Source organism: Psammomys obesus, unplaced genomic scaffold (assembly GCF_907164565.1).
Source record: "Psammomys obesus unplaced genomic scaffold, mPsaObe1.curated_primary_1811, whole genome shotgun sequence".
NCBI classification, from domain to species: Eukaryota; Metazoa; Chordata; class Mammalia; order Rodentia; family Muridae; genus Psammomys; species Psammomys obesus.
The window spans coordinates 13,488,005-13,504,052 of NW_026596057.1; the positions used below are offsets into that span (position 1 = coordinate 13,488,005).

The 16,048-nt window shown below is 43.8% G+C and overlaps 1 protein-coding gene across 1 annotated transcript in view; it reads left to right on the forward strand.

Moving 5' to 3' along the window:
- Soat1 (sterol O-acyltransferase 1) overlaps positions 1–11,924 on the forward strand; it is a 45,220-nt gene extending 33,296 nt beyond the window's left edge. The window contains exons 9-16 of the mRNA XM_055624651.1: positions 372–453; positions 840–885; positions 2,316–2,445; positions 3,873–3,970; positions 5,384–5,482; positions 7,245–7,380; positions 8,053–8,198; positions 8,844–11,924. Coding sequence (XP_055480626.1) covers positions 372–453; positions 840–885; positions 2,316–2,445; positions 3,873–3,970; positions 5,384–5,482; positions 7,245–7,380; positions 8,053–8,198; positions 8,844–8,900 — 794 coding nt within the window. The 3' untranslated portion in view covers positions 8,901–11,924. The remainder of the gene's footprint in view (positions 1–371; positions 454–839; positions 886–2,315; positions 2,446–3,872; positions 3,971–5,383; positions 5,483–7,244; positions 7,381–8,052; positions 8,199–8,843) is intronic.
- Positions 11,925–16,048: the final 4,124 nt, after the last annotated feature.

Below are 16,048 nucleotides of genomic sequence, written 5' to 3' on the forward strand. Positions count from 1 at the left end.
TTCCTTCCTTCCTTCCTTCCTTCCTTCCTTCCTTCCTTCCTTCCTTCTTCTCCTCCTCCTCCTCCCTCCCTCCCTCTTTCCTTCCTTCCTTCCTGTTTTTTTTTTTTTTTTTGTGTGTGTGTGTGTGTGTGTGTGTGTGTGTGTGTGTTTTGTTTTTTTGAGACAGGGTCTCTCTATATAGCCATGACCGTCCTGGAACTCACTTTGTAGACCAGGCTGGCCTCAAGCTCACAGAGATGCTGCCTCTGCCTCCTCAGTACTGGATGTGCACACTACCACCCCCCCTTCCCTGTTCCTGTTGCCTCTTTTGGCTCTTCCAGTTTGCTGGGAGACGTCAAGGATCTTGTAATTCAATAGTGTTCCTTTTTTAGGCACAGTTCCAGTACCCACAGTCAACCAGTACCTGTACTTCCTGTTTGCTCCTACACTTATTTACCGAGACAGCTATCCGAGGTAACCTTGCAATGGGGAGGAAATGTGCGGAGCACCTGAGGTGCTGCAGTGAGGGGACAGCTTTGGAGGAGGGCAGTCCATACAAGGCTACAGGAAAAATTGAATGCCTCCCGTGCTCATTCTAGCGGGCCAATCCTTATTCATAATTCTTGATAGAATGATATCATTTTGTCATGATTTTGATGTTAAAGCTTGTGGGAGGAGGTTGGAGATCAAATTCAAGGCTTGGAGGCTAAACTACACAGTATCCTATTAAGCTATTCCTCTAGCCCATGAATGCTGTTCTGTGTAAAAAAACATTGTTAGGCAATTTACACTGTGGATAGAAGGACAACAGAAACCGTTCACTGCTTATTTAAGAAACCTTTTTCCCTCTTTCTCTTTAGGACTCCCACTGTACGATGGGGTTACGTTGCTACACAGTTTTTACAGGTAACTTTAGAAAGGCCTTGGATGTTATTGATATATAAACATATATATTTGTATATTTATATATTTTTATATATTTGTCACCCAGCTTCTTGCTGGGTGGTGATGGTGCACGCCTTTAGTCCCAGCACTCAGGAGGCAGAGGCAGGCAGATCGTTTGGTCTGAGGACAGTCTGGTCTATGGAGTGAGTTCCAGGATAGCCAGGGCTACACAGAGAAACCCTGTCTTGAGAAAAACAACAATAACGACAAAGACCAAATGGGCTTTAAAAACATGTATGATTTATTCTTATTTTATATCAATTGGTGTTTGCCTATGTGTGTGTCTGTGTGAGGGTGTCGGAAGCCCTGGAACTGGAGTTACAGACAGGTGTGACCTCCCTGTGGGTGCTGGGAATTGAATGCAGATCCTCTGGAAAAGGAGCCAGCGCTTTGAACCACTGAGTCATCTCTGCAGCCCTGTAAATCTTTTTGAGACAGGATTTCTCTATTACGCAGCTCTGGTTGTCCTGGAGCTCACTGTATAGACCAGGCTGGCATAGAACTCACAGAGATGCACCTGCCTCTGCCTTTCAAGTGCTTGACTAAAGGCATGCGCCATCATGGCTGACTCTTTTTTAATCCATTTAAAATGTTGGTTGAGCCAGGGGTTGTGGCTTGTATGTTTGATCTTAGCACTTGGGAGGTAGAGGAGGGGGATCTCTGAGTTCTAGTGTCAACCAGGACTGTATAATGAGACCCTGGCTCAAAAAAAAAATTTTTTTTTGGATAATGTACGTCAACAAGCAGTTCAGATCAAAAGCTTTTGTTAAGATGCCTTTTGAGCTGCCCTGATGCAGGTGCTGGTAGGCGCTTTGCCAGCGTCAAAGGTCATTCTTGTCATTAAAGGAGAATATTCAAATTAAAGTAACTCTGTTTTGTTATTTCAGTAAGAACCTACATAGATTTCCCTTTGCCTTTCCTGGGTGGGGGTGCTGTGTGTGTGTTATTTTATCCTCACTCCTTTTGAGAATCATAAATCCCAGAAATTCCCATTTTAAATTCTGTTCAAGTCAAATACTCAGTTGTAAAATGAGTTGTCTTATTGTAGGCTTTATAAACATGTTCTTGGATTTAGATGCTATTTGGGCCAGGTGTAGTGACGTGTGTCTATAAACCTAATACTCAGGATGCTGAGGCAGGATGATTATTGAGTTTGAAGCCAGCATGGGCTACACAGCAAGACATGGTCTTCAGTAAATGATTAGGGAAAAACACAAAAACCAGGGCAGAAACGAAGCTTGAACAACCTCTCTAAAGGAGTGTGGCTGTCGTATATGCTGGGGTAAATGAAATATGTGTAAATACTAGTCAAATATCTATTTCTTTTGAGGGAAAAAAATGCCCTTCCTCTTTCTTCACCCAGATGTCATGGTTTTCTTTGCTGTGTTCAGGTTTTCGGCTGCCTGTTTTATGTGTACTACATCTTTGAGAGACTTTGTACCCCGCTGTTCCGGAATATCAAACAGGAGCCTTTCAGCGCTCGGGTTCTGGTCCTCTGTGTATTTAACTCCATCTTGCCAGGTAACCTGGGTGTTCATTAATACATGTATATAGTCAGGAAGGAAGCTGCTGTCTGCAGGTTCCTTTAGTTCCCTGATTCTTCCTGTGAACTTGGTGGTAGATATGCCCATCCACCACTTCTCTGCGTGCCCCAGAAGGGAAATGTCCCTCTAGTTTCACCTCCAGCACTGGGCAGTCCACATCCGTGTGTAGCTTCCTTTTCCTGTTAGGTTCTCTGCAGTCTTTTAGTCTCACCAGGCCATCAACTACCCATTGTTCAAGTGATCAGTAATCCAGTGCTAAACCATGGCTTAGCCATTTCCAGAATGACCTCTAGGAGACTCAGGATGCCCTGGCCACATGTTGAAGTCTCAGTTTGCCACTCTTGCTTATCTTTCTGCGTTTCACCACTCCTTATCCCTTAGTTTGTGCACTTGTTTCTGGTCATACACGAGTTCCTACTGTGTGCCAGTGCCAAGGACTCAGTTGTGAGCAATGCAAACACAGTCTTTACTTCTGGAAGCTCACACTTAAGAGCTTCCTTGACTTAACGTTCTTGTCTCTACATTTAGTGAAGTCTGTTGTCACCATCCGCCTTCCCTTCCTATAACAGGAATAACTCCTCCTGGGTAACTTAACCTCCTTGGCTACAAGCTCATTGGAGATTAAGGATAATATTTTAAGATTTTTTATTTATTTTATATTATATATATTAGTGTTTGCTTAATGTACGTGCACTATGTGCTCGCAGTGGCCTTGGAGGCTAGAAGAGCGTTGTCCGATCTCCTGGGACTGAAGTCACAGACAGTTGTGAGCTATCATGTGGGTGCTGGGAATAGAACCCGGGACTTCTGAAGAGCAGTCCATGCTCTTAACCACTGAGCCATCTTTCCAGCCCCAAGGATCATATTTTAAAGACACTTTCAGTTTATCCTGTATTGTCCAGCAAAAACTTGATGAATCTTTTTTGAACAAGCAAATAAAATAGGTGGGCCTGCAGTGAGTATTTTACGATATAGTGTAGGAAGTGCTATATAAGCAGAATGACCTCGTGAGCTCTGTTTCTCATGACATTTAACATTGATCATTGAAAATACGCACAATTAAAAATTTTAATTAAAAAGTACTGCCTGGAGAAAAGTGATGGGAAGGTTTTCAGACAGAAGGACAGATAGAAAGGCCTGGAATATTTTGGAATGGCAGAAATCACATTGTAGATGGTGTTTGCAGCCCCCAGGGGAGAGTGAAAGGGTTTTGGGCACCAAGTTCAGCTCTATATTTAGGCTGGACCCATCTACCTTCTGTAAAAATTACACAGAAATAAATTATTTTAAAGTTAAAGTCACCCAGCTTTCTAAAGTGTACTGTATCAGTGCAGGCTACACAGGCCAGCGCATTCATGATGGCCAGCTGTGGGAATGCTCCTCAGTTGTCACTCTTGCTTTCAGGTGTGCTGATGCTGTTCCTTTCATTTTTTGCCTTCTTGCACTGTTGGCTCAATGCCTTCGCTGAGATGTTACGCTTTGGGGACAGGATGTTTTATAAGGTATTGTATATTTGCTCTCGTTTTTTCATATTCTGTTTTTTTTTTTTTTTTTCCCTAGTTGTATGTTTCTCTGTGTAGTTGTGACTGTCCTGGAACCTGCTCTGTAGACCAGGCTGATTTGAACTCACAGAGATCCACCTGCCTCTGCCCCACAAGTACTGGGATTAAAGGCCTGTGCCGCCATGCCTGGCATTTCTAATAAATTTTAAAAATTTATTAGGGTTGGGGAGAGGGGACACACATGTACCACAGAGTTCGTGTGTGTTCCAGAGATGGAACTCAGCCTGTCGGGTTTGCCAGCAAGCCCATTGACCTGCTGGGCCATCCTGCCAGCCCTCATGTTCCATTTTATCTCCATATTAAGTGTTGAGTTTTGTTGACTAGTATTACCAGCTTTTTGACATAAATCCTGTGAGATAATTTTTTTTCTACCAGTTTTAGCAATTTTAGATCTGAAGCCCTGACACATGTATAATTAATGTAACCCTCTGGCCCCTGCTCCCTTTAGACAGGGGATGGGTGCTGGTACATATTCAGGAAGCCGAGGCAGGGTGATTACTGTGGGTTCCAGGCCAGCCTGGGCTACAGTAGAGTAAAACCTTGTCTTGGCTTAATTCCTTCCCACCTCCACAAAGAGTATATAGTTCTGTTGGATCCTGTGACGATAGTGATGGCTGTGGTGGGAAAGTGTTTGTCAGAGGGCATTATGCCAGCCCCTTCACTGTGCATTTCAGATTGGCTGTTGCATTTTATAAAGCGGCCCCAGCAGGTTAGAGCATGCATGACTGCTGAGCAGTTCACAAGGGAAGTAACTTCCTTCCCTTTCAAAGCGGTGGTTTCTGCTTTAAACGGTATCATTAGGCTTCTGAAGCTGGCCTTGTCAAGTTCTGTTGTTTTGCCTTCAAGTCGGCCACTCCCTTCTCAAAGAAAGGTGGATGGTAAAGTTTAGATGTCTGATTCTATTAGTCTTACCTTCAAATTGGGAGCAAGAAGATGGTCATTGGGAGCACCATCTGGCTCCCTTTGTAATTCAGTGCTGCTATGGTGGTCTCAGTTGGTCCATTTCCACATGTGCTCAGTTCTCTTAGGTTAACAAGGTGCAGAGGAAATTTACTGACTGCTGTTAGGGCAAACACTAAAGTTCGATTGTAGTGTGTTCTGTATCTTCCATCCTAGCGTGTTTGATAATGAGACAAAATGCACCCTGAGACTTAACCAGTGCATAGCGCTAACACACGTTACTAATTGGGTACTAACCACCCAAACGCCTTTTGGGATTTTTAGCATCTGTGTATGGACTAACAATTTTATCATAATGTAATCCAGGCTTTGTATCGGGTGTATGTGCTCTTTGGAAGTGGTCAGGGGTTTTGCTGTGTGTATGATTTTACTCCTTCCCCCAACCCCCCTCAGGACTGGTGGAACTCTACGTCCTACTCCAACTACTACAGGACCTGGAATGTGGTGGTTCATGACTGGCTCTACTACTATGCTTACAAGGACCTCCTCTGGGTAAGCAGCAAGACCTAGCTGGTGTTATGTAAAATAGAGGGACGTTGAGGGGCCCAGAGAGATGCTCTGCGGTTAAGAGTGCTCGCTGCTCCTGCGGGGAAACCTGGGTTCTGTTCTCAGAAGCCATGTGATGCCTCTTACAGCCACATGTAACTACAGTTCCAGAGATCAGAGATCCTCTTCTGGCCTCTGCCAGTTCTTGAGTGCATGTGGTACACGAGTATACACATCAAAACACAAGAAGCAAATCTTTACAAAAAAGTCTGGACATGGTGACACACACCTCCCGGTCCTTGGGAGGCAGAGGCAGGATCTCATGAGTTTGAGGCCAGGCTGGTCTGCATCATAAGTTTCAGGAAAGCCAGCCAGAGCTACACAGTAAGGCCCTGTCTCAAAACAAAAGCCAGCCAAACAAACATGAAGGAGTTGGGGATTCTTTTACACACTTTGCTGCATAAGCTGGAAAAGCTTGTTTAATTACCTGTGAAGAAGGGGTTATAGTTTCTGGTCCATTTCACTAGAAGTTTACATCTAAGAACCCATATGCTGTGACATGTACTGATAATGAAAACCATTATATACATTACTAGGACAATAGCATGCCTTTCTCTGGGCTTCACCACCTGGTTACAAAATTACAGTTCTGTGTGTAGGAGCTGAAGTGACTCCCTTCCAAGGACCTTTGGGAATCTCATTGCCCACAGATAATCTCCCTCTACCTTCACACACATTTTCTCTCTCACCATCCTACACCATCTCCCTCTTACTCTCTTCCCTCTCCCCTCCCTCTTCCTCCCTTTGTAGACCAGGAAGGCATAAAATTTGCAGAGATCCTCTTGCTGCTGCCCACCACACCCACTTTCACTTGGATTTGTTTCTTTGTTAAAAGTGATTTGCAGGCTGGAGAGATGGCTCAGCAGTTAAGAGCACTGGCTGTTCTTCCAGAGGACCCAGGTTCAATTCCCAGCATCCGCATGGCAGCTCACAACTGTCTATAACTCAAGTTCCAGGGGATCTGAAACCCTCATACAGACATACGTGCCAGCAAAACACCAATGTACATAAAAAAATTAAAAGTTTTACATCTCTCCATCCAGAGGCGGGTTTCTGTGAGCCATGCGTTAGAGTATAATGTACTTAGAGTAACTAAGTTTAGTCTGTACTGCTGGCTGACACTGGTGTCTCTGAAGCAGTTTTCATTGTTAAGCAGGAGGGTCATCTGCCTTGGTGGCTGACAGCGTCCTAAGGAAGCAGTCGTGTGTTAGATTGTGAGCGTTCCCACTAACAGTGAAGTCCTGTGTTGCTGAGGCACGCCTCTTATTTTAAAGCCTTAGTTTTGGAAAGGGTGCCTGCCTGCCCTATGTTCTTTACAGTGTTCCTCTGATGATTGAAATAGGAGCCTCGTGTGGTTCTGTGAGCATTTGGCAGGTGGAGGAGAAAAAGATCAGGCGTTCAAGACTAGCCTGCAGTATATGAAACCTGGCTGAACAGTGTTTCTGGAACTTCTCAAAACAGTATTACAGTCTAGAAAGCTAGCCCCCAGCACATGCGCCTTTAGGCAGGACACTTCATATCCAAATTAGAGCACTGAGCATGTTCTTGTAATTATTTTAATAGTTAGATTAAACTAAGGAGTAGGCTTGGCAAGTCAAATATGATTAAGTAGGTACCTTTAGCATGTAATGATTATGTCTCATATTGTTGTTGATGAGTACTATCTTTTTTAAGTTACTAACTCTTTGATATTTTCTTTGTGCCTTAGTTTTTCACGAAGAGGTTCAAATCTGCTGCCATGTTGGCTGTCTTCGCCATCTCAGCTGTGGTGCATGAATACGCCCTCGCTGTCTGCTTCAGCTATTTCTACCCAGTTCTCTTTGTGCTCTTCATGTTCTTTGGAAGTGAGTGATTTGGTCTGCCGTGGATACTGGCTGTTACTCTAAAGGACAAAGGAGCTGGCCATAGTGGCACACACCTTTAATTTCAGCACTCAGGGAGGCAGAGGCAGGTGGATCATTGAGTTCGAGGCCAGAAAAGTGAGTCCAGGACAGCCAAGGTTAGACAGAGAAAGCCTGCCTTGGGGGAAAAAAAAAGAAAGTGAAACAGGAAGGAAACTATGAAGTCACTTTAAAAAAGCTGGATGGTAATGCCATTTTAAGACAGTTTAGCAGGTGATCAGAATATCGGCTTTGAATAATTATATGCAGTTGTGTGTACAGGTGTTTACATGCTGGAGGGAGATGTGAACTAGGTAGCCTCTTGGGGATCAGTCATAAACACTGTCACTGTGCAACTCTTGAAAACAGGCCCTTGTTTGAGTGTGTGGAGGGGGACTCATAAGAGTCACTCCGTGAAATGTATTTTCACTTCTTCTCAGTTCTGTAGGCTTCCTATTAGTTCGTGACTGCTAAGTGTCAATACTTAAGTATCATCCACTTTAGAGTAAGTGAGCAAGATAACAGATGCGTATGAATGGCCACTAGCTGAGACTCAGCCACAGCCTGGATCTAAGCCCTCATCCCTGATGGACTACATTTTGATAACTGTATTTTTTGTTCTCTTTCTAACTGCAGTGGCTTTTAACTTCATTGTCAATGACAGTCGGAAAAGGCCAATCTGGAACATTATGGTATGGGCTTCTCTTTTCCTGGGCCAAGGAGTCATCGTGTGCTTTTACTCGCAAGAATGGTATGCCCGTCAGCACTGTCCTCTGAAGAACGTGAGTTGGCAGCCTGGCTAGGGTGCTTGTTGCCCCTGATGTGAGAGGGTGGGTGGTGTTATGGAGGGTGGTACAGTAGTGGAGAGCAAGGGAGAAATATCAGACAACTCTGAGATTGCGTTTCCCTTAATTTTACTACTATTTTCTTTCTTTTTTTTCCCCTGTGGTTATGCTCAGGTTTTGCTTGTTTTATCTTTCTGTTTTGGAAATATACTTCACCTCAAATTGGATCACTAATTTAAAACCTTAATTATAGTCATAAGCACATGCTTTATTATTCTAGTCCTACCACTATTTAGATTTTAGGCTAAAACCAAGTTTGGCTTGAATAAGCTGTCCCAATGCTACGAGACACAGTGCCTATTTACCGTTTAATCCATGGTCCATGGAGCTGAATGCAGTTTACTGATCTTCAGACACTTCTTAAAAAGCTTCTCTGTTGAATTAATTGGTGATACTAGTAGAAAACATCTCAACACCTTTTGAATCAGGGAGTTTCTTACACCTTAAAGGTCAGTCAAATTCTGGGAGGCAGCCTAGAGAAAGTACAGTATTTAGTGCTCAGCCAATACCTGCCCTGTACCTAATTAACATGTACCATTGACATAACAATAAACAGTTCTTCTCTTATTTTCCCCATCATAGCCTACATTTCTGGATTATGTCCGGCCACGGTCCTGGACTTGTCGGTATGTGTTTTAAAAGCCCCGGCTCTGCCTCCTTTCTTGCCTCTGAAGATTGGATATTCTTCCTGACTCTGAGCCAGCAGTCTTCAGAGATACTGGATATATCTATGCCACGTTGTTGGACACTCTGACCTTTCCAGATGGCTCACCTGAAGCTGGGCTCTGGGAAATTAACTTAATGCTATTCTTGTTTTGTTTCCTATTGGGGAAAGAGGAGACCAATAACTGAGGTAATGGCAGATTCTTGTGGGGTTATCTCAGCTCAGGCCTCGGTAGTTTTATCTGTTTATTTCCTTGATTCTATCCAACTAGAGACTAAACATATCTTGGCCATGAATTAGCCAAAACACTAGGAAAAAAATCATTTCAGTACCTCTGGCTTAGAAGTTTTTCATGTACACTCTTAGGAAGTATGCTAGTTAACTGTGCAATTGGGGAGAAGAATATATCTGTTATTTATGGTAGAAAGAGAGAAAATACCTATTTTCCAAAGATAATCTTGTTATGCATTCTGCTCATATCTTTTTTTGCTATTCTGTTTTGTTTTGCTTGTAGCTGGGAATGGAACCCAGGGCCTTGCTCAATGGCAGCACACTGAGCCACACCCCAGCACCTACAGTTGTATTTTTGAAAATTCAGGTCTATTCCCCCCCCCCCCCCGTATTCTGTATAAGTTGTGATTTGTTTGAAACAATTAGCATTCTTTCACCTTGAACTCAACACTAGTGCAAATTCAAAGGTCAAAAGTGGAAAGGGAAAAATAGATTTCCTTTTGAAACTTCAAAAATCATTTTAAAACAGATTCACTTAGCTGGTCATGTATTTTAGTTATTTTCTCATCGCAGTTCTGTGAAAGATTTTATTATTATTGGTTTGGATTTTTAGAGGCAGGGTCTTGCTATGTAGCCCAAACTATATAGCTCAGGCTGGTCTTGAACTTTCTGTGTTGCCTGGCTGGCCTTGAAACCCTGACCTCTTGCCTTGGCCTCCCAAGATCACAGAAGACATCACCATGCCTGGCCAAGATTTTTGTTTTAAAAACTCTTTTGTTACAACTTCTTTGAAGTTACTTAGAAATATCCTTTGGTACAGTTGCCTTATTGTTTAACAAGTAGTGACTTTCCTTGTAGACTAGTGAGTCCATGTGAGTCCATAATGGAAGTGTTAATCTCTCTACTAATAATACTGAAATGGCTACTAAGGATCCAGAAGCTGGCTTCTGGAGCATCTTCTCAGTCATTATACTTTAACAGTATTTTTAAAATGAAATAAATTACTGTGTGATCATTTGTAAGGACATGTACTCATTATGTGACATTTCCAAGTTCTGAGGTGCCCATTCCTCACCTGGTGTCGGGGGGACCCGCTGTGCTTGTGTGCATGGGTCAGACCATGTGTGAGGACCATGCATCGGAACGGCGTCGGACCTTGTAGCTCAACCTCCCGCCCCAAGAAATGAGCCTTACAAGTTGCTCACAGGCTGGTCCCACGGCACAGCCATTGGAGAAGCTTTGTGGTCTTCTGGCAACTACCCATGTGCATTTGGGAAGTCTTTTCAGAATGATTTTAAAAATCATGTTGGGTCTCACAAGAAGATAGGTAAAGCTCCTTTGCAATCACTCTGAATTTGAACCAGCTATCTCCAGCTTCATTTTCTGCTTTATTCACTACATTCCCAGATGGGCTAGGTCTGTCTCTGCGTATCAGCTCCCACGTTCAGCACACAGGTCTTTTTCTTTTTTCTGTTCCCAAACAATAGTGTTCTGTATTGTCACAGAACCGTAACCCCTCAAGAAGCCTGCTAAGTTCTGTTAAGTTCTGATGTGTTAAGAGCCTGTTAAGTTCTGATGTGTCTTAAAGATCAAGCCAGTTACTTTGTTGTGTAATGGCATTTTAAATATAATGAGGAAACAGTTTGGCCTGGGATTTGGTTATAAGCCAGTCTTCTGATGAAAGAGGATGGGATTTCAGGGTGTCTATCCCTTTCTGTGAAGTATTATATATGCATTTTCAGGAAAGGGCGTTACTCTATAGCAGCTCTCGATTTTGCATTTGTTGGCCTGATGGAGGCTGCTCTTCCCCAGTACCCACTCTTCTTGAGACAAGGTCTTTCTCTGCAGCCCAAGCTGGCATGGGCCTCACATCCTCCTGCCTCAGCCTCTTCAGGTGTGAGAGTTTACAAGCATGTGCTGCCGCACCCAACAAGGCCTTTCATTCCAGATTAGTTTCCTCCCAGAGTTTTAGGTGATAATAATGAGTATAGGACTGCAAACTAGTTAGAATTCTCAGAGCATCTTAAGAGAACATCAGAAATACAGAACTCTTAAAGACTTGGACACTTCAGTGAAAGAAGACTGGCTTGGCAACCATGACCATGTTGAAAAACAGAGCCTTTTTTCAAGCCATCTTCTGAACCCTTTAAAAAGAAAATAAAACCAAAACCTCTTGCTAAAAATGTGTTCCAAGCAGGTTTGTTTATTATACCCTGTTGTGCCAATGGGTGAAAGTTGGTTTTTGTTAAGAATACTTCTTATTGTCTACAAAGTAGGGTTAGTAACAGCAACTGTGATTTGAACTGACCGTATAAGAAAAACACTTTCTGTACAGTATTTCACTTACATTTAGATGTCTGTGTTGATCCTTTATTACCTCTGTATTGGATGTTTTTATTCTCACTCTCACCTAGAAAGATAGGGGTCAAAGTTTAGTGGTTTATTTATTTATTTGTTTTGGCGGTGTATTAAAATTGTCTGGATAATGTTGCTTGTTTCATGTTAGAATTTAGAGCACCAAGGCTGGTTTTTTGTTGTTTGTTTTTGAAACAGGGTCTCTCTACATAGCCCTGCCTTGTCCATGCTGGCCTTCCCAACACTGGGATTAAAGGTGTGCACCACCACACCTGGCTGGGGCTGCTTTTAACTTGTCTGTAATTGCAGCATTTGCCAGTGAGAAAAATGTATGCCTGTTATATTCAAAGTAAAAGCTGGTGATGTTGGCAGGTTAAGAAAAGTACAATGCAAACAGATTGTTACAGAACTAATTCGTTTGTGCTGTGTTACTTGTTTTGAAACTTTAAAATTATTCTTACCTAAAAATTGAATATTACATATTTTCTAGACAAGTTATATTATGTTTGGAAATCACTCATTTTGTCTATATAGCCTAAAAAGATAGAATTTAGCCCAGCGGTGGCAATCCCAGCACTCAGGAGGCAGAGGCAGGTGGATCACTTATGCATTTGAGGTCAGCCTGGTCTACAGAAGAAATTCCTGGACAGCTAAGGCTACACAGAAAGACCCTATCTTGGGGATGGAGGGAAAAATGGAATTTATTAGTTGTCAAGAGAGCTCATTCCAAAAAAAAAAAAAAAGGTTTGCACAGGTGTAAGAAAATTAAGGCAAGTCCAGTTTCATGTTTTTGGGAGGGGCTGAAGCTAAAGCAATGGTTCTCAACTTGTGGGTCTCAGCTCCAGGTGGAGGGGGTTCAAATGACCCTTTCACAGGAGTCACAGTAAACACAGATATTTACATAATGATTTAGAACAGTAGCAAAATTACAGTTACGAAGTAGCAACGAAAATAATTTTGTGGTTGGGGGTCACCACAACAGGAGAGATTGTATTAATGGGTTGCAGCATTAGGAAGGCTAAGAACCACCTTAATTAATGACATCATTTAAAATAAATGAATTGTGGGTAATCCCCCTTGGAGGGCCTCCCCCTCGTGAATTCTTTCTCACCTTTCCTTAACAAATGTACGTTCACTCTGCTCAAAAGAAAAAAAAAAAGGTAGCGGGGAGAGAAAAATTGCTCGGGGTTTGTGGAAGTGCTTGCCTACCACACACAAACCCCTGATAGGCTTGCTCGATACGATGGTGCCCGGGCTGCATGAACTGGATGCGGTGCTACATAACTGTAGTCCTAGCTCTAGAGAGGTATGGGAAGGAGGATCAGAACTTCTGGGTTATTCCTGGCTGCCCAACCAGTTAAGGTTGGAGACTAGCCTGGCATCCAGGTGTCTGTCAGGCCCCATCACATAAACAGTGTACCTCCCCAGCTGGACTCCTACAGCCGGGCACTTACATCAGAGTGGCCCGAGGGCAGAGCCGCCTGCTCACAGAACCAGGGGTTTCCTCATCTGTACGTTGAGGACGGTAACTACCTCATAGAAACAGCCTTACTATTTCCTTGCTCTCCATACAGTGGAAACCTAAGTCTGGACTGAACCTCTTAAAAACTGCAAGATCCCCAGAAGTCCTTACTGCTACTCTTCTACACAGCCCACCAGGGACTTGCCCAAGATGCAGCCCCCTGCCTTGCCTCCTGAGGGTAATGGGCTGGAGCCACGCCTTTCTTGTCGTTTTAACACATGCTGTCTTTCCGGACTGCCCTTGGGTTTCTCTGCTCAGCATTGGCAAGCTTCTAGAGAACACTGCTGCCGCTGTTGCCTAGCCATTCACATCAAGCGTTTACAACTAGTGTGCACAGCTCATAGCCAGGTCCTAGCACTGCAGAGAGGAAGGAACCTAGTGGGGACTTCTGATGGCGTGGGAAATGCTGTATAGCCTTCGGAGGCAGGATCCAGAAGACCATGGCCTTGGGAATGCTGGGTCCGAGCCCCAACCTTAGAAAAAAAAATTCTTAGCTGAAGATAGCTCATCACTTTGATTACTTTGATTAATAAGGTTTAAGTGTCTCACTTACTAATCTTATGCATTAATTTCACAGAATTTTTTCTGGTACCATGTAGCGGCCCACACTGGCAAAGAAATCTCAGTCTCTAGGCTGTTATGACTGTGACCTTGTAAGAGCTAGGAAAAGGTTTTGAGGAATCGAGCACATGTTAATGACACCTGTGGAAGGGTTTGGTTGGTTTTAACGTCAATATAGCGTCTACCAGATAATGGAGTGTTAGAATGTTGGAATGAAGCATTACCTATCAGGCAAGTTTATATAGAAAATAAATATAGCTAGTTACTGAAACAAAGAGATAGGAGTCCTCTTCCGTCCTCAGTTCAATAGGTGGCTGAGAAATTAGCAGATAGAAACAGTCAGCTGTAAATTGGTAGGAAAGTTCTGGAGTCTTCTAAATCCTTAGTGAATTTTTTTTTTTTTTTTTTTTTATAAAGCAATTCATTTATTTTTCTACTTCTTTTCACTCCACAGACCAGGCTGGCCTCGAACTCAGAGATCCTCCTGCCTTTGCCTCCCCAGTGCTGGGATTAAAGGCTTGAGCCACCATGCCCAGCTCCCTTAGTGAATTCCTTTTCTTCTGTCAATGCTTTTCAATTAATTTAGGCTTGAGAAAAAGAATGCATTATTTTCAGGAGTGACTCAGATTATTTTGTGTTTAAATTGGAAAATGCATGTATTTCCCCATTTCCTCCATGCTCATCCCAGCTCTACACCACCTCTCGTTCCTACTTCAACAGGCCCACTGGTAGAGCACTGGCCTTCAGGTGAGTGGAGGCCACCCAGGGCCTTGTGGTGGTGTGTGTCTTATGGAAGGGCAGCTGTCCTGCGTTTGAATGTTGTTGAAGCAGGCGGCCCCCACACCTAGTCGTGCAGAGGTGCAGTTTGAATGTCCATGTGTCAGTGTGAAGAGAGCCGAAGCCCTGTCAAGGCCTGCCATTTGGACTGTACAGCAGCTGCCTTTGTGTTTGGGTCTGCATGTCATGGGTCACAGAAGTGAGAGCTGTTTTTAAAGTGTGTGTGTGTGTGTGTGTGTGATTAAAGGTAGCTTCTGGTTAATTTATTTGCTTCGTGAATTTTGATTACCTCCCTGCAGCTCCTTCATCACTAATAGGATGAATGTATCGCTCACATTCTTCTGAAAAGTCCTTAAATTTGGTGTTCATATACAAAATGGCAAAATACTGCTTATGTAAAGAATGTGGGAAATCTTTAGGTAAAAAAAAACAAAAAACAAACTTCAGTGTAGTGTGCGCTTATGTTTAGAGGTTTGCACCTGTGGGAGCATGGGGAGGTCAGCGGAGGATATTGTGTGTCTTGCTCTATCATTTTCTGCCGTAGTCCCTTAATCTGGACTCACCATTTTGATTACAAGGCTGGTCAGCAAAGCCGCAGTGATCCTCCTGTCTCCACAGCACTGGGGTTACAGGCAGATGGGGCCAGCCACACCCAGGTGGTGGTGGTGGTGTTGAGCTAGTCCTGTCCTGAAGCCTTGGCTGGTCTGGAACTCCCTATACAGACCAGGCTGGCCTAGAGATTGGCCTGTCTCTGCCTCTCCAGTGCCACGATTAAAGGCATCCACTAATGGGCACAGCTCACGACCCTGGGTGCTAAAACTGGTTTGCTCAGCAAGTGCTTGTACCCACTGGGCCATTCACCTAGCCCCTAATCCCTTTATTCAGCATCTTGATCAGTTAACAGCATGGGTATAAACAATTCTAAACTATAACCCCGCCCCCAGTACTGAAACAACAGAAAGCCCTGTTACATACTTTGACACATTACGTCTTTGAAGGGTCCCCCCGCCCCAGTACTCACAGGTATTGTCTAAAACATCTTTGTGATAGGCTGTGACGCCACCTTTGTACTGGACTGAGTTCCCAGTAACTGCTGAGAACCTGCAATCCCAGTAATCTGCTGTATCCTGTAGCTTCCCCTGCTCTTCCTCCCTGTTAAACTTTGTTTCCTGGAAGTAAACAACCACCACACCATCTTAGCCACCTTAGTTACGCACCTTGGCATAGTACTGGCCTTTACTGTCAGAAGGCCAGAGCTGCTGCCTGAGTCTGACATTTGAAGACTGACTGAAGAAACGGCCACTGTAAAAGTCACTGCGGCTCCCAGCACCACTGCCAGTTGCTGCCTCCTCCAGTGTCCCGTTTACAGCTGCCGCTCCCACATAGCTGCTGCCCTGCTTTCCATAACCCTGCCCACCCCCATAGCCTCCGCTACGCATATTCCTCCGGAATAGCCAAGGCCAAGTCCTCCACAACCACCATCGTTAGCAAGTCCATGACAACCACCTCGTTAGCACCAGCACCATCACCACAGGTGCTGCCCAAACTGCCACAGCCAGAATCGTCATTACCATCGGACTTCCTTAGTGAAACCACCAGAGTTTCTGTTCATCAAACTTCCTTAGTGAAACCACCAGAGTTTCTATAACCACTTTGACGTCTTTGACTAGAGGAAAC